At 47.9% G+C, this 17,222-nt stretch overlaps 4 protein-coding genes across 5 annotated transcripts; 3 read left to right on the top strand and 1 right to left on the bottom strand.

Moving 5' to 3' along the window:
* Positions 1-15: 15 nt before the first annotated feature.
* On the top strand, positions 16-1,805 carry LOC9650079 (elongation factor 1-alpha). Of its 2 annotated transcripts, none has more exons than XM_002968376.2 (4): positions 16-101; positions 169-496; positions 554-691; positions 748-1,805. In XM_002968376.2, exons 2-4 carry the CDS (start codon positions 173-175, stop codon positions 1,627-1,629), a joined length of 1,344 nt encoding a protein of 447 aa, XP_002968422.1. In that variant the 5' UTR covers positions 16-101; positions 169-172; the 3' UTR covers positions 1,630-1,805. The 2 variants fall into 2 exon arrangements, with proteins under 2 accessions (XP_002968422.1, XP_024528753.1); XM_024672985.1 differs by having other exon boundaries at positions 38-101; positions 154-496.
* Positions 1,806-2,054: 249 nt separating this feature from the next.
* Positions 2,055-5,132, top strand: LOC9650078 (zinc finger CCCH domain-containing protein 18). The gene is made up of 10 exons (XM_002968375.2): positions 2,055-2,689; positions 2,926-3,093; positions 3,152-3,331; positions 3,399-3,445; positions 3,508-3,729; positions 3,790-3,850; positions 3,910-4,037; positions 4,107-4,171; positions 4,238-4,371; positions 4,958-5,132. Exons 1-10 carry the CDS (start codon positions 2,055-2,057, stop codon positions 5,130-5,132), a joined length of 1,815 nt encoding a protein of 604 aa, XP_002968421.2.
* On the top strand, positions 4,826-8,665 carry LOC9631254 (probable LRR receptor-like serine/threonine-protein kinase At4g20940). The gene is made up of 3 exons (XM_024672981.1): positions 4,826-6,235; positions 6,301-7,917; positions 7,978-8,665. The coding sequence occupies exons 1-3, from the start codon at positions 5,164-5,166 to the stop codon at positions 8,574-8,576; spliced, it is 3,288 nt and encodes a 1,095-aa protein (XP_024528749.1). The 5' UTR covers positions 4,826-5,163; the 3' UTR covers positions 8,577-8,665.
* A 6,076-nt stretch (positions 8,666-14,741) lies between these two features.
* LOC9631252 (50S ribosomal protein L3-2, chloroplastic) lies at positions 14,742-16,204 on the bottom strand. The gene is made up of 5 exons (XM_002968062.2): positions 15,774-16,204; positions 15,477-15,686; positions 15,317-15,421; positions 15,144-15,257; positions 14,742-15,073 (listed from the first exon to the last, which is right to left on the bottom strand). Exons 1-5 carry the CDS (start codon positions 16,161-16,163, stop codon positions 14,891-14,893), a joined length of 1,002 nt encoding a protein of 333 aa, XP_002968108.2. The 5' UTR covers positions 16,164-16,204; the 3' UTR covers positions 14,742-14,890.
* Positions 16,205-17,222: the final 1,018 nt, after the last annotated feature.

The following is a 17,222-nucleotide window of genomic DNA, read 5'->3' as shown; positions in this document are numbered from 1 at the left end:
TCCGACGGTGGTAAGCTCGGCCCTAATACCGTGGCGGCATGCTAGGGTTTTTAGAAGTGTAGGGTTCTTCAGCGGCTTCGCGAGCCGGCTTGCGCATTGCGGTAAGATTTCGCCTCGTCGCTATTCTGGGAGTGCTTTCTCACGCGGATTTAGCTCTTGTTTGGCCAGAATCATGGGTAAGGAGAAGGCTCACATCAACATCGTGGTCATTGGACATGTCGACTCCGGCAAGTCCACTACCACGGGGCATCTCATCTACAAGCTGGGAGGAATCGACAAGCGAACGATCGAGAGGTTCGAGAAGGAGGCGGCCGAGATGAACAAGCGGTCGTTCAAGTACGCCTGGGTGCTGGACAAGCTCAAGGCCGAGCGCGAGCGTGGAATCACCATCGATATTGCGCTGTGGAAGTTCGAGACCAACAAGTACTACTGCACCGTCATCGACGCTCCCGGTCACCGTGATTTCATCAAGAACATGATCACGGGAACTTCCCAGGTGAGTTTCCACACTGTTGGTTTTGTGTGCTAATTTTTCTATTTGTGTTTGTGAAAGGCTGACTGCGCTGTTCTCATCATCGATTCCACCACTGGAGGTTTTGAGGCTGGTATCTCCAAAGACGGTCAGACCCGTGAGCACGCTCTTCTCGCTTTTACTCTTGGAGTGAGGCAGATGATCTGCTGCTGTAACAAGGTATGGTTTTATATTCATAGCTGGGTATGTCTCATGGATTATTCTGTGTTGCTTAGATGGACGCTACCACCCCCAAGTACTCCAAGGCGAGGTACGAAGAAATCGTCAAGGAGGTGTCGTCCTACCTCAAGAAGGTCGGCTACAACCCTGACAAGATCCCCTTCGTTCCCATCTCCGGTTTCGAGGGTGACAACATGATCGAGAGGTCGACGAACCTCGACTGGTACAAGGGCCCGACTCTTCTCGAGGCTTTGGACCAGGTGACCGAGCCCAAGAGGCCATCAGACAAGCCCCTCCGCCTCCCACTCCAGGACGTTTACAAGATCGGAGGAATTGGAACCGTCCCCGTGGGACGAGTGGAGACCGGAGTCCTGAAGCCCGGTATGGTGGTGACTTTCGGCCCAACCGGACTGACGACTGAGGTGAAGTCCGTGGAGATGCACCACGAGTCCCTTGTGGAGGCACTCCCTGGTGACAACGTCGGGTTCAACGTGAAGAACGTCGCGGTGAAGGATCTCAAGCGTGGTTTCGTGGCGTCCGACTCGAAGAACGACCCGGCCAAGGAGGCTGCCAGCTTCACTGCCCAGGTGATCATCATGAACCACCCGGGACAGATTGGAAACGGCTACACCCCGGTGCTCGACTGCCACACCTCTCACATCGCCGTCAAATTCGCCGAGCTCCTGACCAAGGTGGACAGGCGATCCGGAAAGGAGCTGGAGCAAGAGCCCAAGTTCCTGAAGAATGGTGACGCTGGTTTCGTGAAGATGCTGCCGACCAAGCCCATGGTTGTGGAGACGTTCGCGGAGTATCCTCCATTGGGACGCTTTGCGGTGCGTGACATGAGGCAGACGGTGGCAGTGGGAGTGATCAAAGCCGTGGAGAAGAAGGAACCCACCGGTGCCAAGGTGACCAAGGCGGCCGCCAAGAAGAAGTAGAGGGGGAGAAGTTCTAATGCCGTACCACCGAGTTATTTCACCGTACAACTATTTGGACGTCCTCGTTTTGTCGGAGTTTTCTTTTTTGTTGTGGATCTTCCAGTTAGCAGTTTTGTAGGAACGCTGTTTGCATTCTTCTTTCCTATTATTTATTTGAATATTAGGTTATTTTAGTATTTTTGAAAGTCCCGCCAAATCTAGAGGCAGCGGTAGTTTTGTTAACACGCTACGCACGACCTCGTTTCATTATGTCTGTACGCGCAGCTTTGTCAGAGCGATCGTTCTTGTTCTTGCGGAGTGATAGGAAGGAGGGGTGATTATTTCGATCGATCGATCGAAATATTTCGAGGCTCGAGCTCCCGGATTGATCGACGGCGCCATCGCAGTAGCAGCGGCGCGTGCTCCTCTCCTCCAGCGATCGAGCGATGGATTCGTGCGAGGCGGCTCAGATCGTGTTCGCCAGGGTCAAGGCGATCGATGGGGAGAATGTGAATCGAGTGATGGGGTATCTGCTGCTCAAGAACTCGGATATGTTTAGCCTCGCCTTTAGCACGGATCCGGAGCTCAAATCGACCGTCGCCAAGGCCAAGAAGGAGCTCTTCTGCAACGAGAATCATCTGGCAACGATCGGTGGCATCGGCGAGTTCGGTGGATCATCGGCTACCAAGGCCAATGGTTCCAGAAGCAAAGCTCCAGCCAAGATCGCGGTTCCGGCGCCCGACGAGGATCCCCCCAAGCCATGCATGTATTTTGCCAAGGGATTTTGCAAGAACGGGAGCAGCTGCCGCTTCATCCACGATTCCGCGCTGCTCCAGTCGGATTCCCCGCCGAAAGATCAGTTCTTGTCGATGGAGCGCCTGGAATTCCAGCTCCAGGAGCTCTTGCGCTCGCGCAAAGGCGTTCCCATCTCCGTCTCCTCGCTGCCGCAGATTTACTTCGAGAAGTATGGGCGCTGGCTGGAAGCCGATGGCTATGTCTCCGAGAGCCAGCGCCACGCGAAGCCGAGCTACACCCTCACAAAGCTTCTTAGCAAGTTCCAGAGCGTCACCGTCGTCGAGAGGTATGCTTCTTTCTTCGATCGTAGCTTAGTTTTCACAGTTTTCATCCATTCCTTCTCGATTCTTCGCATTTCTTGTTAGCGCCATTTCTGCTTCGAGGTATGCTTCTTTCTCTAATCGTAGCTTAGTTTTCATCCAGTCCTTCTCGATTCTTCGCAATTTCTTGTTTGCTTGGGGCATTTTCTTCTTCCTCCTTTGCGAGCGTCAATCTCTATCGCTTCTTTCTTTCCTTTCCCAGGCCCCATCGGCAGCACGCTCTCATGCTCGCGGAGGATGTTCCAAAATACAGCGCTCACAAGGTGGATCTGGACGAATGTAACGATCCAAGCCCTTGCTCCAGACAAATCTATCTCACGTTTCCATGCGATAGCAATTTCTCCGAGGAGGACGTCGCGACACACTTCCGGTACGTTGTCTTTAATTCCTTCGTTACAAGAGGAGCGATACGAAACTTTACCGTGCAGAGCTTACGGTCCCGTGGAAGACGTGAGAATTCCAACCCAGCACAAGCGAATGTTTGGGTTTGTGACGTTCACGTACGCTGAGACGGTGAGGATGATTCTGGCCGAAGGAAATCCTCACCATGTCTGTGGTGCGCGGGTGCTCGTCAAACCATACCGCGAGAAATCCAAGCCTATGAACAAGTACGTAAATTCTCCTGTTGAAATTGTCTCTTCTCCAGCTCGAACCTAATGAAACTTGACTTCACAGGAAGCAGATGGAGAAACTGCTTCATCCAGCCAAGGAAGAAGCTAAACGTTAAGTATTTGTTTTCTTTTGGCTCAAGGACTGATATGTGACCGTGCACTCTGTGATCCAGCTCCGAGCATTATAGGCAGTGATGCGGATCGGAGACTCGAGGAAGAAAAAAAGGCTATGAAGAAGCTTGAGATGCTAATGGCCGAGGTCCGAGCCAAAACTCGTGCCAAATTGGAGGCGCAAGCCGTTTCCGATCTACTTTCACCCGAGAATACTACGAAGCAGTTCTTTAATGATCCGGACTTGGCGGTACCACTGCGAGAGCTCAAAGTGTTCCCTCGAGGTTTGATTGGCAGCTTCTTTCTGGTGTTAGTTCGTAATATTTTTGTTCTTCTGTGTTTAGGAGGGGGATACCTGACTAAACCGCTCTCACCGGACTTTCCTCTCGATTATACCCGTGACTGGTACAAGAATTTATATGTACTGTGAACGTTTACTCAGATCAGATGATTCTGTTTGACAGCGATCCAGAAGTGATGAAGAAGCGTTTCCTGGAATCTCAGCTTCGAAACAGTTTGGGATTGCCTCCGAATTCATCGTTGATTGCGAATGGACAGTACGACGCTTCTGGCAACTGCTGCATCTGCTTTCGTAAGTGTAAAAAGTTACTCCGCTTTATTACCGGTCCCAACGTTTCACTTTTTGTTTTTCACTTTACAGGTCTCGTCGTGGATCCCATTCGCCTGGAATGCAACCATGCGTTTTGCGAGCAGTGTGTTCTCAGGGTTCGTTTATTATCTCTTGCCTTTTTCCCTCGAAACTCTCGAGTAACTTTGGGATGTTTGTGCCAGATCCTCCAGGGTGCCCCGAGTGACGAGTGCCCGATTTGCAGCTGGAACGCAGAGACTCAAACCTACAACAGGATGATACACAAGGAAGAGATGGAATCGTGGCTGCCTCCGCCCCAGCACCAGCAGCCAATCTGGTGATCTAAGGCAAGGTTCTTCCAAACTCTCAGCACATTTTAGCAACTTACTGGCGAGCGAAAGCATTTTGGAGAGAGATCTCTCAAAACGTTACAGGAACCAATTACTCATCACCCACTCCAGTTACAGCACATACGGAAAGAGAAATCTAAACGAAAGTTATATATAGATCGATCTCTACTTCTGCGTGATATAATTTGCACCGTGCCATCACGCCTCCAAGTGAAGAACAGGAAGAACATCGTGATCGTCATATTCTTCCAAAGAAAACTAGCACGACCAATCTAAACAAATTTCTATCGTTCCATCTATCATGCGATGCATTGAATGAACTCGAAAGAAAAGCATCGTAAAAAGAATAAGCACATCAACATCCTCAGTTGCCATCTAGCTGTTAAGAAAGAAATGCGCTCCAACCTTTGGTCGCTTTCAGAGCATATTCCAACAGTGGCAACGAATATTCCCGGCTTCGAAGCTCTGGGTGCCGCAGGGTTAGGGCTGGAGCCGTGGCGCGCGAGGAGGTGCCGCTGTTCTTCCTCCCCGGTATGGATTGTGGAGCTGGCTTGGATCTAGGATGCAATGTAGGTCGCGATTCGGCTTAGAATCCGCCGAAATTCCCGAGCTGGGGGTGTGTTCTTCGATCGGCAATGAGGAGCAGGCACTAGATTCAAGCGGATGGGGCCCCGGCACGCGCCCAGGGGCCCCATTTTCTCCAGTGTTGTGGGCTCATGATTTCTGGAGCTGGGAGAAGATGAGGTGAAAATCTGGCTGGAAGGCAGCAGCTCGGGGCGATGGGAAGGATAATGCTGGCGCTCGTCGTGGGAATTCTCGTCTTGTCGAGCTCCTGGCGGGCGGATTCCTTGGCGGACGATGCCTCGGCGCTGCTGAAATTTCGGGATGGGGTCACTGGCGATCCAGGGGGGCTGATCAGGAGCAGCTGGGTTGCCAACAGGGTGGATCCGTCGGGCTGCCCCTCGCAGTGGCACGGGGTAGTGTGCTCCAATGGCAGCGTCACTGGTTTGGCACTGGGCGATCTCCAGCTCCAGGGAGAAATCTCTCCTGGAACGATCGGCAGGCTGTCCAGGCTCACGTCGCTGCTTCTCGGCAACAATTCTCTGGGTGGAAAGCTTCCAGAGGATCTGGGCGAGCTCCATGCTCTCCAGTTTTTGGATCTGTCGGCCAACCAGTTCGTGGGATCCATCCCGAGCTCCTTTGCCGGCCTGCGCAGCGTGGTAAACTTTTCTCTCTCGTCAAACAAGCTCGAGGGGCCGGTCCCGGATATGTTTGCGAGCATGGTCCGGCTCGGAGATCTCGACTTAAGCGGCAATTCGCTCTCGGGTGGCATCCCTCCATCGATCACTTCGTTGCGGCAGCTTGTCTCGCTCAACCTCTCGTGGAACGCGTTTAGCGGTGTGATCCCGAGAGAGATGAGCAGCTTGGAAAGCTTGCACCGGCTGGATCTTCGCCAGAACAGGCTCTCCGGAGAGGTGGATCCCGTGCTCATGGGTCTCAGCCGCATGGAAGTGATCGACATGAGCTGCAACGAGCTCTCGGGGTTGCTCCCGTGGCAGCAGGGTGCTCCATTTGTTTTCCCGCAAGGCATCAGCTCGGTAAATCTCAGCTCCAACAGGTTTACTGGCGAGCTGGCTCCCGAGAACGCGGCGAGCTTGTTTGCGAGCGAGCTGCAAATCCTGGACGTGAGCAGCAACTTGTTGTCGGGGAAGCTTCCGTCGTTTTCGTTTGTCTTCTCGCTACGTGTCTTGAGACTCCAGAACAATTCCTTCGTGGGATATGTACCTCCGGCGCTTCTCGCCACGGAATCTGTGCTGGAGGAGCTTGACATCAGCTTCAACAATCTTTCCGGTAAGTGTTTACGTTGTTTGCTTCTCTTCTGTCGTTTATATTTCTCACTCTTCTCTTTCTTGCAGGTACTATTGGAATGGTGGCAGCCACCAGTCTATCGATCTTAAGGCTAGCGTCGAATAACCTCTCGGGTACTTTGCCGATAAGACTGGGAAGCTGCGCCATAGTAGACTTCAGCAACAATAATTTTTCCGGGAACTTGGACGTGATCAAAGACTGGAGGGACAGCTTACAGGTTCTCGACCTCAGCGGCAACTCTTTTGACGGCGTTCTCTCCAACGAAACAGCACACCTCCTCCGACTAATGTACCTCAACGTATCTCACAACGCCTTGTCTGGTCCTATTCCCGGTACTCTCGCATCCCTCCGCAAACTGACCGCGTTAGACCTCAGCTCCAACAATCTCGATGGTGAAATCCCTGGTGATTTTTTTCATTCCCCGTCTCTAACCATTTTCAGAGTCGCAAACAATAATCTCGTGGGTGGGATTCCAGTCGTGAGCTTCCTTTCCTCTTCCGCCATCCCCGGTGAGCTCTTGTCGCCCACCTCCATCTCTTCCACTCCCCCAGCGGTTTTGTTCTCCCCGTTACAAGTCCTTGACTTATCTTTCAACAGTCTCAATGGTTCCATCCCCCAAGAAATTGCTTCTCTTTCGGGACTAGTCGTCCTTAACCTGGGAGGAAACGACTTCACTGGAGGCATTCCCAGTCAGCTCTCACGGTTGAGGTACTTGGAGAATTTGGATCTTTCATCTAACCATCTTCGTGGCCGGATTCCAGCACAGCTTCCATCTTCATTACAGACATTGAACCTGACAAACAACGACTTGTCGGGACATATACCAGCAAACTTGCTATCAAGATTTCCACTGTCGTCTTTTTTCCCGGGCAATGCCGGACTTGTAGTACCTGGAAGCAGCGGGGCTGGAATCCCGTCCTTGCGGTCCAGGCGGGGCAAAGGATTATCATCCGCAGTGAAGGCCGGCTTGATTGGGGGGTGTGTAGCAGCAACAGTCATCATCATTGCGATCGCTCTGTTCGTCTACTCCAGATTGCAAGCAGCTGACAAAAATTCTTCGGATGAACGTGACGTGGTAAAAAGTCCTCACCGGTTGGAGTTCGGGCCTCCATCTGCGGCTAAAGCTGGTGCTTCAGTGAGCTTATCGAGGGAGCAGCTTCTACCTCAACAAGGAAACGTCCCTGGCTCTCCGGAGCAAGGTGACGGACGGGACACCAAGAAGAAACAGGAAGGCTTGCTCACAAGAAAGCGAAGCAAGAGTCGAACAACGCTGCTCGACGAAGGTCCGTCATCACTCGAACGTGCTCCCAGTCAGAAGGCCCGTTCTCCCGATAAGCTGGCTGGAGATCTCTTTCTACTTGACAGTTCGATTGTCTTCACGCCGGAAGAGCTGTCGAGCGCGCCTGCTGAAGTTCTCGGTCGCAGTAGCCATGGTACTTCGTACAAGGCAACGCTCGAAAATGGACACATGCTGGCAGTCAAGTGGCTGCGAGAAGGACTTGCCAAGAACAAAGCAGCATTCACTCGTGAAGCTAGAAAGTTTGGTTCCATTCAACATCCAAACATACTTCCTCTCCGAGGCTATTACTGGGGGCCGAGAGAACACGAGAAGCTCGTCATATCGGACTACCTCAGCTTTGGAAGTTTATCTGATCGACTTACTGGTAAAAGTTCCGCCTTTCCCTTTCTACGCATTTCCTTACCTATCCATTTCTTCTACGCAGAAAGAAGTGGTCGAAGATTTCCACCACTAGAATGGTCACAGCGAGTGCGCATTGCAGTCGATATTACGCGCGGACTTTCGTATCTGCACACCAAGCACAAGCTCCCTCACGGCAACTTGAAAGCTAGCAACGTCCTACTGGATGGATCTTCTCTCGTAGCGCGGCTGTCTGACTACAGCATTCACCGGCTCATGACACCCGCTGGAACAGCCAACCAGATTCTCAACGCGGGAGCGCTGGGATACCGCGCTCCCGAGCTTGCACACGCCAGGAAGCCAAAGCCAACTCTCAAAGCGGACATATACGCCTTCGGTGTGATCCTGATGGAGATTGTCACGGGCAAAGGTGCCGGAGACATCATCTCTGGAAACTCTGGAGCTGTGGACCTCACGGACTGGGTGAAGCTGCTCGTCTCGGAAGGCAGGGGTCCGGAGTGCTACGATCAGGCACTGGTTGGCTATGACAGGGATCAAGAGCCACCGCAGGGGATCGACGATGTTTTGGCTCTGGCGCTAAGTTGCATTTTGGAGCGCTCGGAGAGGCCGAGTATCAAAGTGGTCCAGGAAGATTTGCGTGCTGCTTGTCCAGAGAAAAACTAACAGGACGCTTTTTCTAGTTGTAAGATTTTTATAGATTTGCCATGCTCATTATTTGATGCACATAATAAAATCTTGTTATGTGTTTATTATGTGAGGAAGAAAGTGAACACTAGAGCATGCAAGTGAACATCTAAATGAGAAGAATAATAATCGAACCATTGGAAAACTGAGAGGTCCTGTAGAATGAAGATCTAAATGAGAAAAATGAGATCCAACAAGAAAAAAACATTTGAGAGATCGCCCACATATTGACATTTCTAAACTCCCACAACATTTTAGCTTGTTGAAAGCTTTTGAAATATATAGAAACTTTGCAACAGTATCAAATATTATGGCATTACTTTGGCTGGAGATTTAGTCTCTGTGGCTTGTGTGAGAAAGCGAGGCTCCGTGAGACGCAAGCATTAACCCCATCTGTCATCACAAGTTGCATCGTAATTAATTCTAGATAACTTTTTACCGCAAATTCGTTGTCACAGCTCAAACAATCAGTGAAACTGACGGCAATAAGGATAACTAAATTGTTTTGTGGTCGGCTCAACATTTAACAGTTCATCTCGACGAAACACCACAGAGAGGCGCATGGAACCATCCATCAGCGTTATCTTACTGCTGGCATACCCCAACTCCAAGCAATTCTCCCAGATATCATCGATAGCTTCCTCAAAATCCCTCTCCGTTCCAGCATGGAATCTAGAGACAGTGAGGACCATCAGTAACGGACCCCGTCTGTGGGCGTAAACTCCAGGTATCTGATGCTCAAGAAAGATGTCCGAAACCTCGTAATAGCAAGAGCAGAAATCCTCGTTGTGGATGTATACTCTTGGTTGTGGATCGCACTCCTGCATCACCAAACTCGAGTATGCCAGCGATGAATCAAATGAGCTGAAGATCAAAGCAATAAAAAAAATAAAGAACATCTCTATACATTTGCGAAGAGAAGATTTCAAAGATATATATCACTTTTGTCAACTTTGCTGTGTTGAAAAGTCGAGCAATAAATCGAGGAGTGATCGGTCTTTCCTCCAAAGCTTGAAATGTAAAGCCCCCCGTGGAAGAATCGTCAAGACTTCGTTTCACAAGAAGTTAAAAGGGCCGACTGTTCCAAACTTTGGTTGTGCTCTGATCATTTCTCGTCTCTTCGTGGGCTGGGAAAGGGTCTTCGGATCTACATCTGCGGTCAACGCCTCGAGAGTCGCAGGATCTTCGTCAGGAAGAGCGAATGTGTCGGAAAAGGAGTGAGCTAAACGTCTGGCGGCTTGTTCCAGGAGTCTCTGATGGACACAACTTTGCAACCTGGAGATACCGGGTTTATCACTGGAAGACGTAGTGAAGTGAGTACCTCCATGTAAGATCTCGCTGCGGCTCTACTTCGTAAACCGGTTTCTTATTTGTTTTGCCATTTTTTTATGAAACAAAAAAATAAAAAACTTCTGCCTCCTGAGAATCGAAGCTCCGGAGAATTCCAGCAAAACCGATATTTTCATCGGACCCTGTTGCATCACAGAGTAGCGTCAGGCAATCCAGAAATAAAAACTAAAGTGGAACCTGGAATCCAATTCCTGATTCATGATTCGTGGGTCCTCATGACTTGAAATATTATTATTATATTTCTATTTTGTGACAAAATTGTGGATTCTCACGATCAACAGAGGCGAATGTCGACCAAAAGCCAAAGTTTTCGATTCCAGCAGCTCCTTTCTAGGAATAAATCTGCTGGTCGTGGTGTTGGCTCGTAGAAAGCGCTTGCAAGAGCTTGAATTGTCTCCTGAAACTCGTCCACTAGTAAGAAGCTGGAAGGAAAAGAAAAACTTATGCTCACCCAAGATATGGCACCAGGTAGTCAGTCAGGCAAGGGAACTTTCCTTCGATGTCGGAAGATACGTGGTTTGATCCCCACCTCAAAAATCAATAAAGTTTGGTATCCAGCTGCGTCAGGTTCTATAAATGAAAAGAGTTGAAAATAGCATTGATATTCTACCAGGCAACAGTGTCATCGTTTCCTTGCATCTGTCCAATGTGTTCACCATTCTATAAGCTTCAACAGCTGCAAACGAAAAAACAAACAAAAAGAAGAAGAAATAAAAATCAGAAGAGTGAAGCACAGATGCCACAGTATCTCAAGCTGAAAGAAAACGTAAGTGATAGCGACAAGAGCGCTCCGCTATGCAACTGAATGCCGGTCGTCGATCCCCCGCGGTGGCGTCCCTGTCGTAGCCAACCAGTGCCTGATCGTAGCACTCGGGACCCCTGCCCTCCGAGACGAGCAGCTTCACCCAGTCGGTCCACAGCTCCAGAGTTTCTGGAGATGATGCCTCCGGCACCTTTGCCCGTGACAATCTCCACAGGATCACCCCAGATGTCCGCCTTGAGAGTTGGCTTTGGCTTTCTGGCGTGTGCAAGCTCGGGAGCTCGGTATTCCAGCGCAGAATCTGGTTGGTTCCAGCCGTCATGAACCGGTGGATGCAGTAGCCGGACAGCCGAGCTACGAGAGAGGATCCATCCAGTAGGACGTTGCTGGCTTTCAAGTTGCCGTGGGGAAGTGGTGTGCAGATACGAAAGTATATCGACTGCAATGCGCACTCACTGTGATAGTGGTGGAAATCTTTGACCACTTCTTTCTGCGGAGAAGAAATGGATGTAAGTCGATCAGATAAACTTCTAGAGTATGTTTAGAAGTTGAATGGAACCAAAGTTTCTAGCTTCACGAGTGAACGCTGCTTTGTTCTTGGCGAGTCCTTCTCGCTGTCCATTTGAAGCACCATGGCTACTACGACCGAGAACTTCAGCTCGACAGCTCTTCCGGCTTGAAGACAATCGAATTGTCCGGTAGACAAGAGATCTCCAGCCAGCTTATCGGCCTTCTGACTGGGAGCACATTCGAATGATGACGAGCTTCGTCGAGCAACGTTGTTCGACTCTGGCTTCGCTTTCTTGCAAGCAAGCCTTCCTGTTTCTTCTTGGTGTCCCGTCCGTGGACGTTTCCTTGTTGTGGCAGCTGCTCCCTCGATAAGCTCACTCATGGCTATCATTCCCAAGCTCATGGCTAGAAGGACAGGTGTGAAATGCGGCATGACCGGTACCGCGGTGTGGGACAAATGGGGGCGGAGGATTTCAATCACTGTACTATGGGCCGATGATAACCAGGTTGTCCAGGTGAAGACCGTGGATCACGAAACATTCAAGGCTCCCCAGGTATGTGTTTGTTCTTTTGTTTTCTATTGCTCTTTTTTTCCTGGCTCGTTAGGTGGGGTGTGCCCAGGCAGCTCAGCTTGCCAGAGCTCGGCCATTTCCGTGTACGATTAAGCGAAAGCTTGAAGAGTTTCAAGTCTCGGAATCTTAGATGCGGGACTCCCATTTTGCAGCACGTTGAAGAGCCCTTAACACCAAGACCTCTCCGCATCCCAGCTCGGCCAAAATGATCACTCCACCAAGTGTTTCATGCAATAACCATATTCCACTTGGCCAAACCTTATTACACAAATAGATATCACATATCCCCTCTACCCCGTCCCTATCCTTGACAGTGCCGCCGCCAGCCATGGATTTGGAGACAATCAATCACTCGCTCTCCACATTAATTTTTTTGTATCTTGTTTTGCAAAAAGGACTGTATTAACATTACAGCCGCCAAGGCATGGATAGACACTGAGCGAAAAACAAGCGAGATACTTATATGTGGGACAACACATTATTTGACTCTCAGCATCTTAAGTTGAGGAGACGTTCTGTGGAGTGAAAACTCTAGTAACGCGAGCATGGAAGAACCAGTCAAGCCTAGGATAATTGCACTAATTAAAAACTGGACTTATTGCATTCTTCATTTGATTTACAAAGTTATAAATTGTCTTCTTCTTGGCGTTGTTGATTTCCAACCTGTTTTTAGCAGGTGGTTTTGTCCTTGGATGAGAGTTTTGAGATAGTTTCAAATCTAACGGCGATCACGATAGTCACTTTCTAACTTCCATCACAATCAAGCCATTTAATTGACTCTTGGAATGGAACTGTGGGAGATGCGAAGCTCAGAAATACCAAAATTCGCTGATTATTTAGCGCCATACATGACAAGGTCAACATCATAAGGAACTCTTACTCAAACACAAAGTTTCAAGCAATAGCTTCTTGGCAATGTATGTGATCACCATAGTCACGTCCAGATAAGATTCTCCAATCCTTGTGGCCGTCACCTTGAACCGGCTATCTCGTGCGGTATACTTCCATTCGGCCATTCCGCCATAAGAAACGTACCAGTAGACATACACTACCTTCCGGCCATCGGTCGGGTGAATATCAAAGGAGCCCTGGGTACCGGTGGGAGAAGCGGACCTCCCACTGGCATAGATTCGCCCCACGCAGTCATCTTGAGGCCATCAGGAGATCCAACTGTATTGAAATCAGTAATTCCATCGACCCATTTTCCATAGTAGAGCCACGACTTTTTGCCTTCGAGTGTTAAGGGACCTTTAGTGTAGAAGATTCTCAGTACAAAGTAGTTGCCCTCGCCCTTGAGCTTGGACTGGGATTCTATAAATCAACAAAAAGCAAATGTTACACAATCAAAACCAAAAAAGAGATGATGCTTGGATCAAATCAGTGCCATTGTTGCATAGGAACTCGAGGGAGTTCACGAGCCAAGGAAAGAGCAAAGAAGAAGAAAAAGGAGAAGAAAACTATGAGAGCTCCAAGCTTTGCCATGGCTTGAACCTCTGGAGAAGATGAGAGCCCTTAAAGCTTGTGAAAAGATGGGTGTACATGGAGCTTTCCAGCCTCCAGCCGAAATATGCTTCTACAATGACACATTAACCACTCTGATGACAAATTTAAATAAATGAAAATGGTGATGGAGCCCGTTTCTAAAGTTCGCAAGCAGACAATAGAGTATCAGCAGTCCCTCACGATGCAAAATGGAACATACAACTCAGACACTGTGCAAGAATAAATCTCAATAATTCTCAACAAAAAATAGTCTGATAAAGCTTTGAAAGGTTCAACACAAATTATTTTGAAATTTTGATATAAAAAGCTCTACTAAAAAGCTTGAATTCACTAAAAGAAAAAATAAGATAAAACAACATTGGCTTAATGAAATTTAATATGTGTTTTAAAATGAATTATGAAGCTTTTTTTGATTACTCAAATTATTCATGTCAAGCAAAACCATAAGCACTAACACTTAACATTGCTTTTGTTTGCCTTCAAAATGAGGCCACTGCAAAATTTAATGCCACATGCTATGCTCTGTGATGCACAAAATTTGTCACAGAATGCTCCACCACTAATGTGTTTTTGATGCCAAAATAATGTTAGATTGCAATATACTCCAACTCATCACCCTAAGTGAGGTGTGAACATCTTGTAACTGAAAGCTAAAATGTGTTACTTTACTTCTCACACAAGATAAATGCATTGGCTTATCTTAAAAAGTCATATTGTTACTATAGGGAGTAGATACCATGAACTTCCTCCAAAACTAAGGGATCTATATATTTATTTTCCAATGTTATGTGTGCAATATTGAATCACCTCCATCTGCCATTTTTATCACAAAATGTTCCCATCCCAATCATCTTCAAAACAAAACATCATACATAGTTATTTAAAAATACTTTAAAAACTAAAAACTTTTTCAAGTCCTAAATGCTCCAAGTGATAAACATCTTTGAGGTCAGAGGTGCATGGAAGGCATTATATAGAATTAATACCTTGAAAAGTTGTCAGGAACAAAAACATATGGTTCCAATACTACCTTTAGAGAAGCTCTTACCATCTTTTAAGTTTTTCTTAGAAAAATTATTACTAATTTAGTATTTACTTACCTAACCATTCTCAGATTTACAGTAAAGATAACTTAACTGTTGTCCGGGAGTGGAACTATCTCTCTATACTACTCTATCATGCAAACAATCTTTCCAGATGTCACAGATAGCTTCCGCAAAATCACTCACCATTTGATCATGGTTGTGAAGATCATTACAAGTTGACCAAATCTTGCAATCAGGAGCCCGTGCATCATTAAGGTCATCCGAAATATGAAAAATGATCATTACATACACTTTCACTTCGATCACATTCTACAATAGCCTCAGAGTATGCAAGTGATGGTCCAAATGAGCTCAAGAGTAGAGCAACCGTGAAAGGACGAACCATTTTGAGGTCTTTCGCAAATATATATATCAGCTTTGTGGCCTGTTTTCATTTGAAACTAGATTTGGTATCTTGAAATTGGTAGCAAACAGTAATTGGTGAAATGTCAAGCCCAGAATCGTCATTTGGAATAAGTTAGAAACGCCGATTATTCCAAAACTTTGCTATGATCACTTCTTCTCTTCATCAACTTGGAAAGGATCTTCGGCTCCTACATCTGCGATCAGTGCCTCTAGAGTCGCAGGATCTTCGTCAGGAGGAGCGAAATGTGTCGGAAAAGGAGTGAGCGAAACGTCTGGCGGCTTGTTCCAAGAGTCTCTGATGTAGACAAAATTTCCTTTGCAACCCGGTACCTGTAGAGAGAGCTCGCATTTCTAACTGAAAGAAAGACAAGAGAAACCAAATTTTCTCGTGAGTAAGTACCTGTCCTTTGACCCATATAAGATCTCGCTGCGGCTCCACTTTGTAAACCCAGACGCAAAACACAGTGGCCTTCCGGTTTCCCATTTGTCCTGCCATCTTTTTATTCTTGAAAACCTGAAAGAGAGAAAGAAACTTAGCAACAGCATCGACTTCTATGGCATCGTCATGCTTACTTTGCCTGGTGATTTTCTTCCTCCAGTGGCTCCATGGCTTCTGTGAGAAAGCGAGGCTCCGTGGGACGCAGGCATTCCAGCAAAACCCCATCTTTTCATCGGACCCTGATACATAAACAAAGTAACATCAAACAAGATCCAAACTAGAAGCAACAAAAACCTGGAATCCTTTTCCTATGCTGACGCCGGTGACGTCCAAGAACTGGCCAGGAACAAAATGCCTCACGGTAAGTGCGGTCCCGACCGGGAGGAGCGCGTCTTCCGAGACTTGAAACTCTTTGAGCTTTCGCTTGATCGGCACGCCTTTCGATCGGAAATGGCCGAGCTCTGGTATGCTCAGCTGCTTGGGCTTCTTCTGGCCACATCCCACCTAAGAAGCCAGAAAAACACACAAAAAAAAAAAACCAAATAGGCCTAAAGAGTCGAGCAAAGCTTTGCAAGAGAAAACAAAACTTACCTGGAGAGCGTTGAATCCTTCGTGATCCACTGTCTTCACTTGGACAACCTGGTTATCGTCGGCCCATAGCACAGTGATTGGAATCCTCCGCCCCCATTTGTCCCAGACCGCGGTCATGCCGCATTTCACAGCAATGAGACCTGTCCTCCTCGACGTCCTGTCCATGGGCTTGGGAACGGCCTCCACGATGGGCCGCGGCTTGGGAATGCAGTCATCCATGGTGAGGATTGCGTAAAACCTGCGCAGGCAAGAGAATGCCGGCTCGATCCGAGGCCCAGGCCCTCCAGCGCCATGGATCGGCTGCCGCCAAGAGCATGCCGAATCGACCTGACGCCCCGCACGCCCGATCCCATCCATTAGCTGCCGCCATCGCCTGGGCTGCAGCAGCATTCCCTCCCCGCAACAACAAACCTTAGAGCCCTAAGCGAATATTCTTGATTAGGGTTTAGGGCCTATGCTAACGATCACCAATTCATCAACGTTACAGCCACACGAAGGGAGCACCACTGGACGCGATGGAACAAAAAACAAACAAGGGCAAGGTAAATTCGAGACGGAGAGAGTGAACTGCGTGTGGATTTTTGAAAAGGATGTGGATTCTCACGATCGAGTTTTACGACAACTAAAAGCTGGCAAAGTTTTGATCCCTCTCCAGGAATACATCTGCTGGTCTATCCCCGACGACTGTAAGTGGCTGGTACAAAGCGCTTCCAAGAGCTTGAATTGTCTCCTGAAAATCGTCCACTAGTAAGAAGCTGTTAATGGTGAAAGGATAAGAAAACTCCTGGTGGTGTGCCTGTTACAACAAACGAGAAATGAGTCAATCTGAAATGTAGAAACTGTTGGTAGCCCCGTAAAACCTATATACCTGATAGATGATGCCCGATAGAGACGCGCACACGCACGAGGAGGAAAGAACTCTATACTGTTCGAGGTATAAACATCAGGCCTGTCAAATTTGTCCCATACTTTCCAAGAGCAATGGCAGATTCATTGTGATTGGTATGTATTCTGAAACTCTCATCGCATTCTTTTATTGCCTCGCTAGAGTAAGCAAGTGATGATCTGAATTAGCAAAAGAGTAAAGAAACAGCATTTGAGAAATCTGTCTAGCCCTTAGAGATCGACTCTCTCACCTTCAATAAGTAGTTGTTTCATTATTTGTCATTGCTTTTGCTCACTTTTATTCTCGCTTTCTCTTGTATGTTGCTTGCGTCCTCATTTGTTACAAACACAGTATTATGAAAAACAAGATGAACAACTTAGAGCTCCATGAGTTGATATGTGTCACTTATGGTGGGTGAAGCCACACTCGACAACATAGTTTGACAGATTTTTTGAGCAATTTTATGATAACACTTGTTAGAAGCAAAACTTTGGCATGGGAATGTTAACTTTCACTAGTCTTGTGAATCTCCTATATGATCTCATTCTGAAGCATGATAGTAA

This window comes from Selaginella moellendorffii, unplaced genomic scaffold (genome assembly GCF_000143415.4).
Source record: "Selaginella moellendorffii unplaced genomic scaffold, v1.0 SELMOscaffold_10, whole genome shotgun sequence".
Taxonomy (NCBI): domain Eukaryota; kingdom Viridiplantae; phylum Streptophyta; class Lycopodiopsida; order Selaginellales; family Selaginellaceae; genus Selaginella; species Selaginella moellendorffii.
The sequence above is the reverse complement of the archived record's forward strand: the minus strand, read 5'-3'. Positions and strand labels throughout refer to the sequence as shown.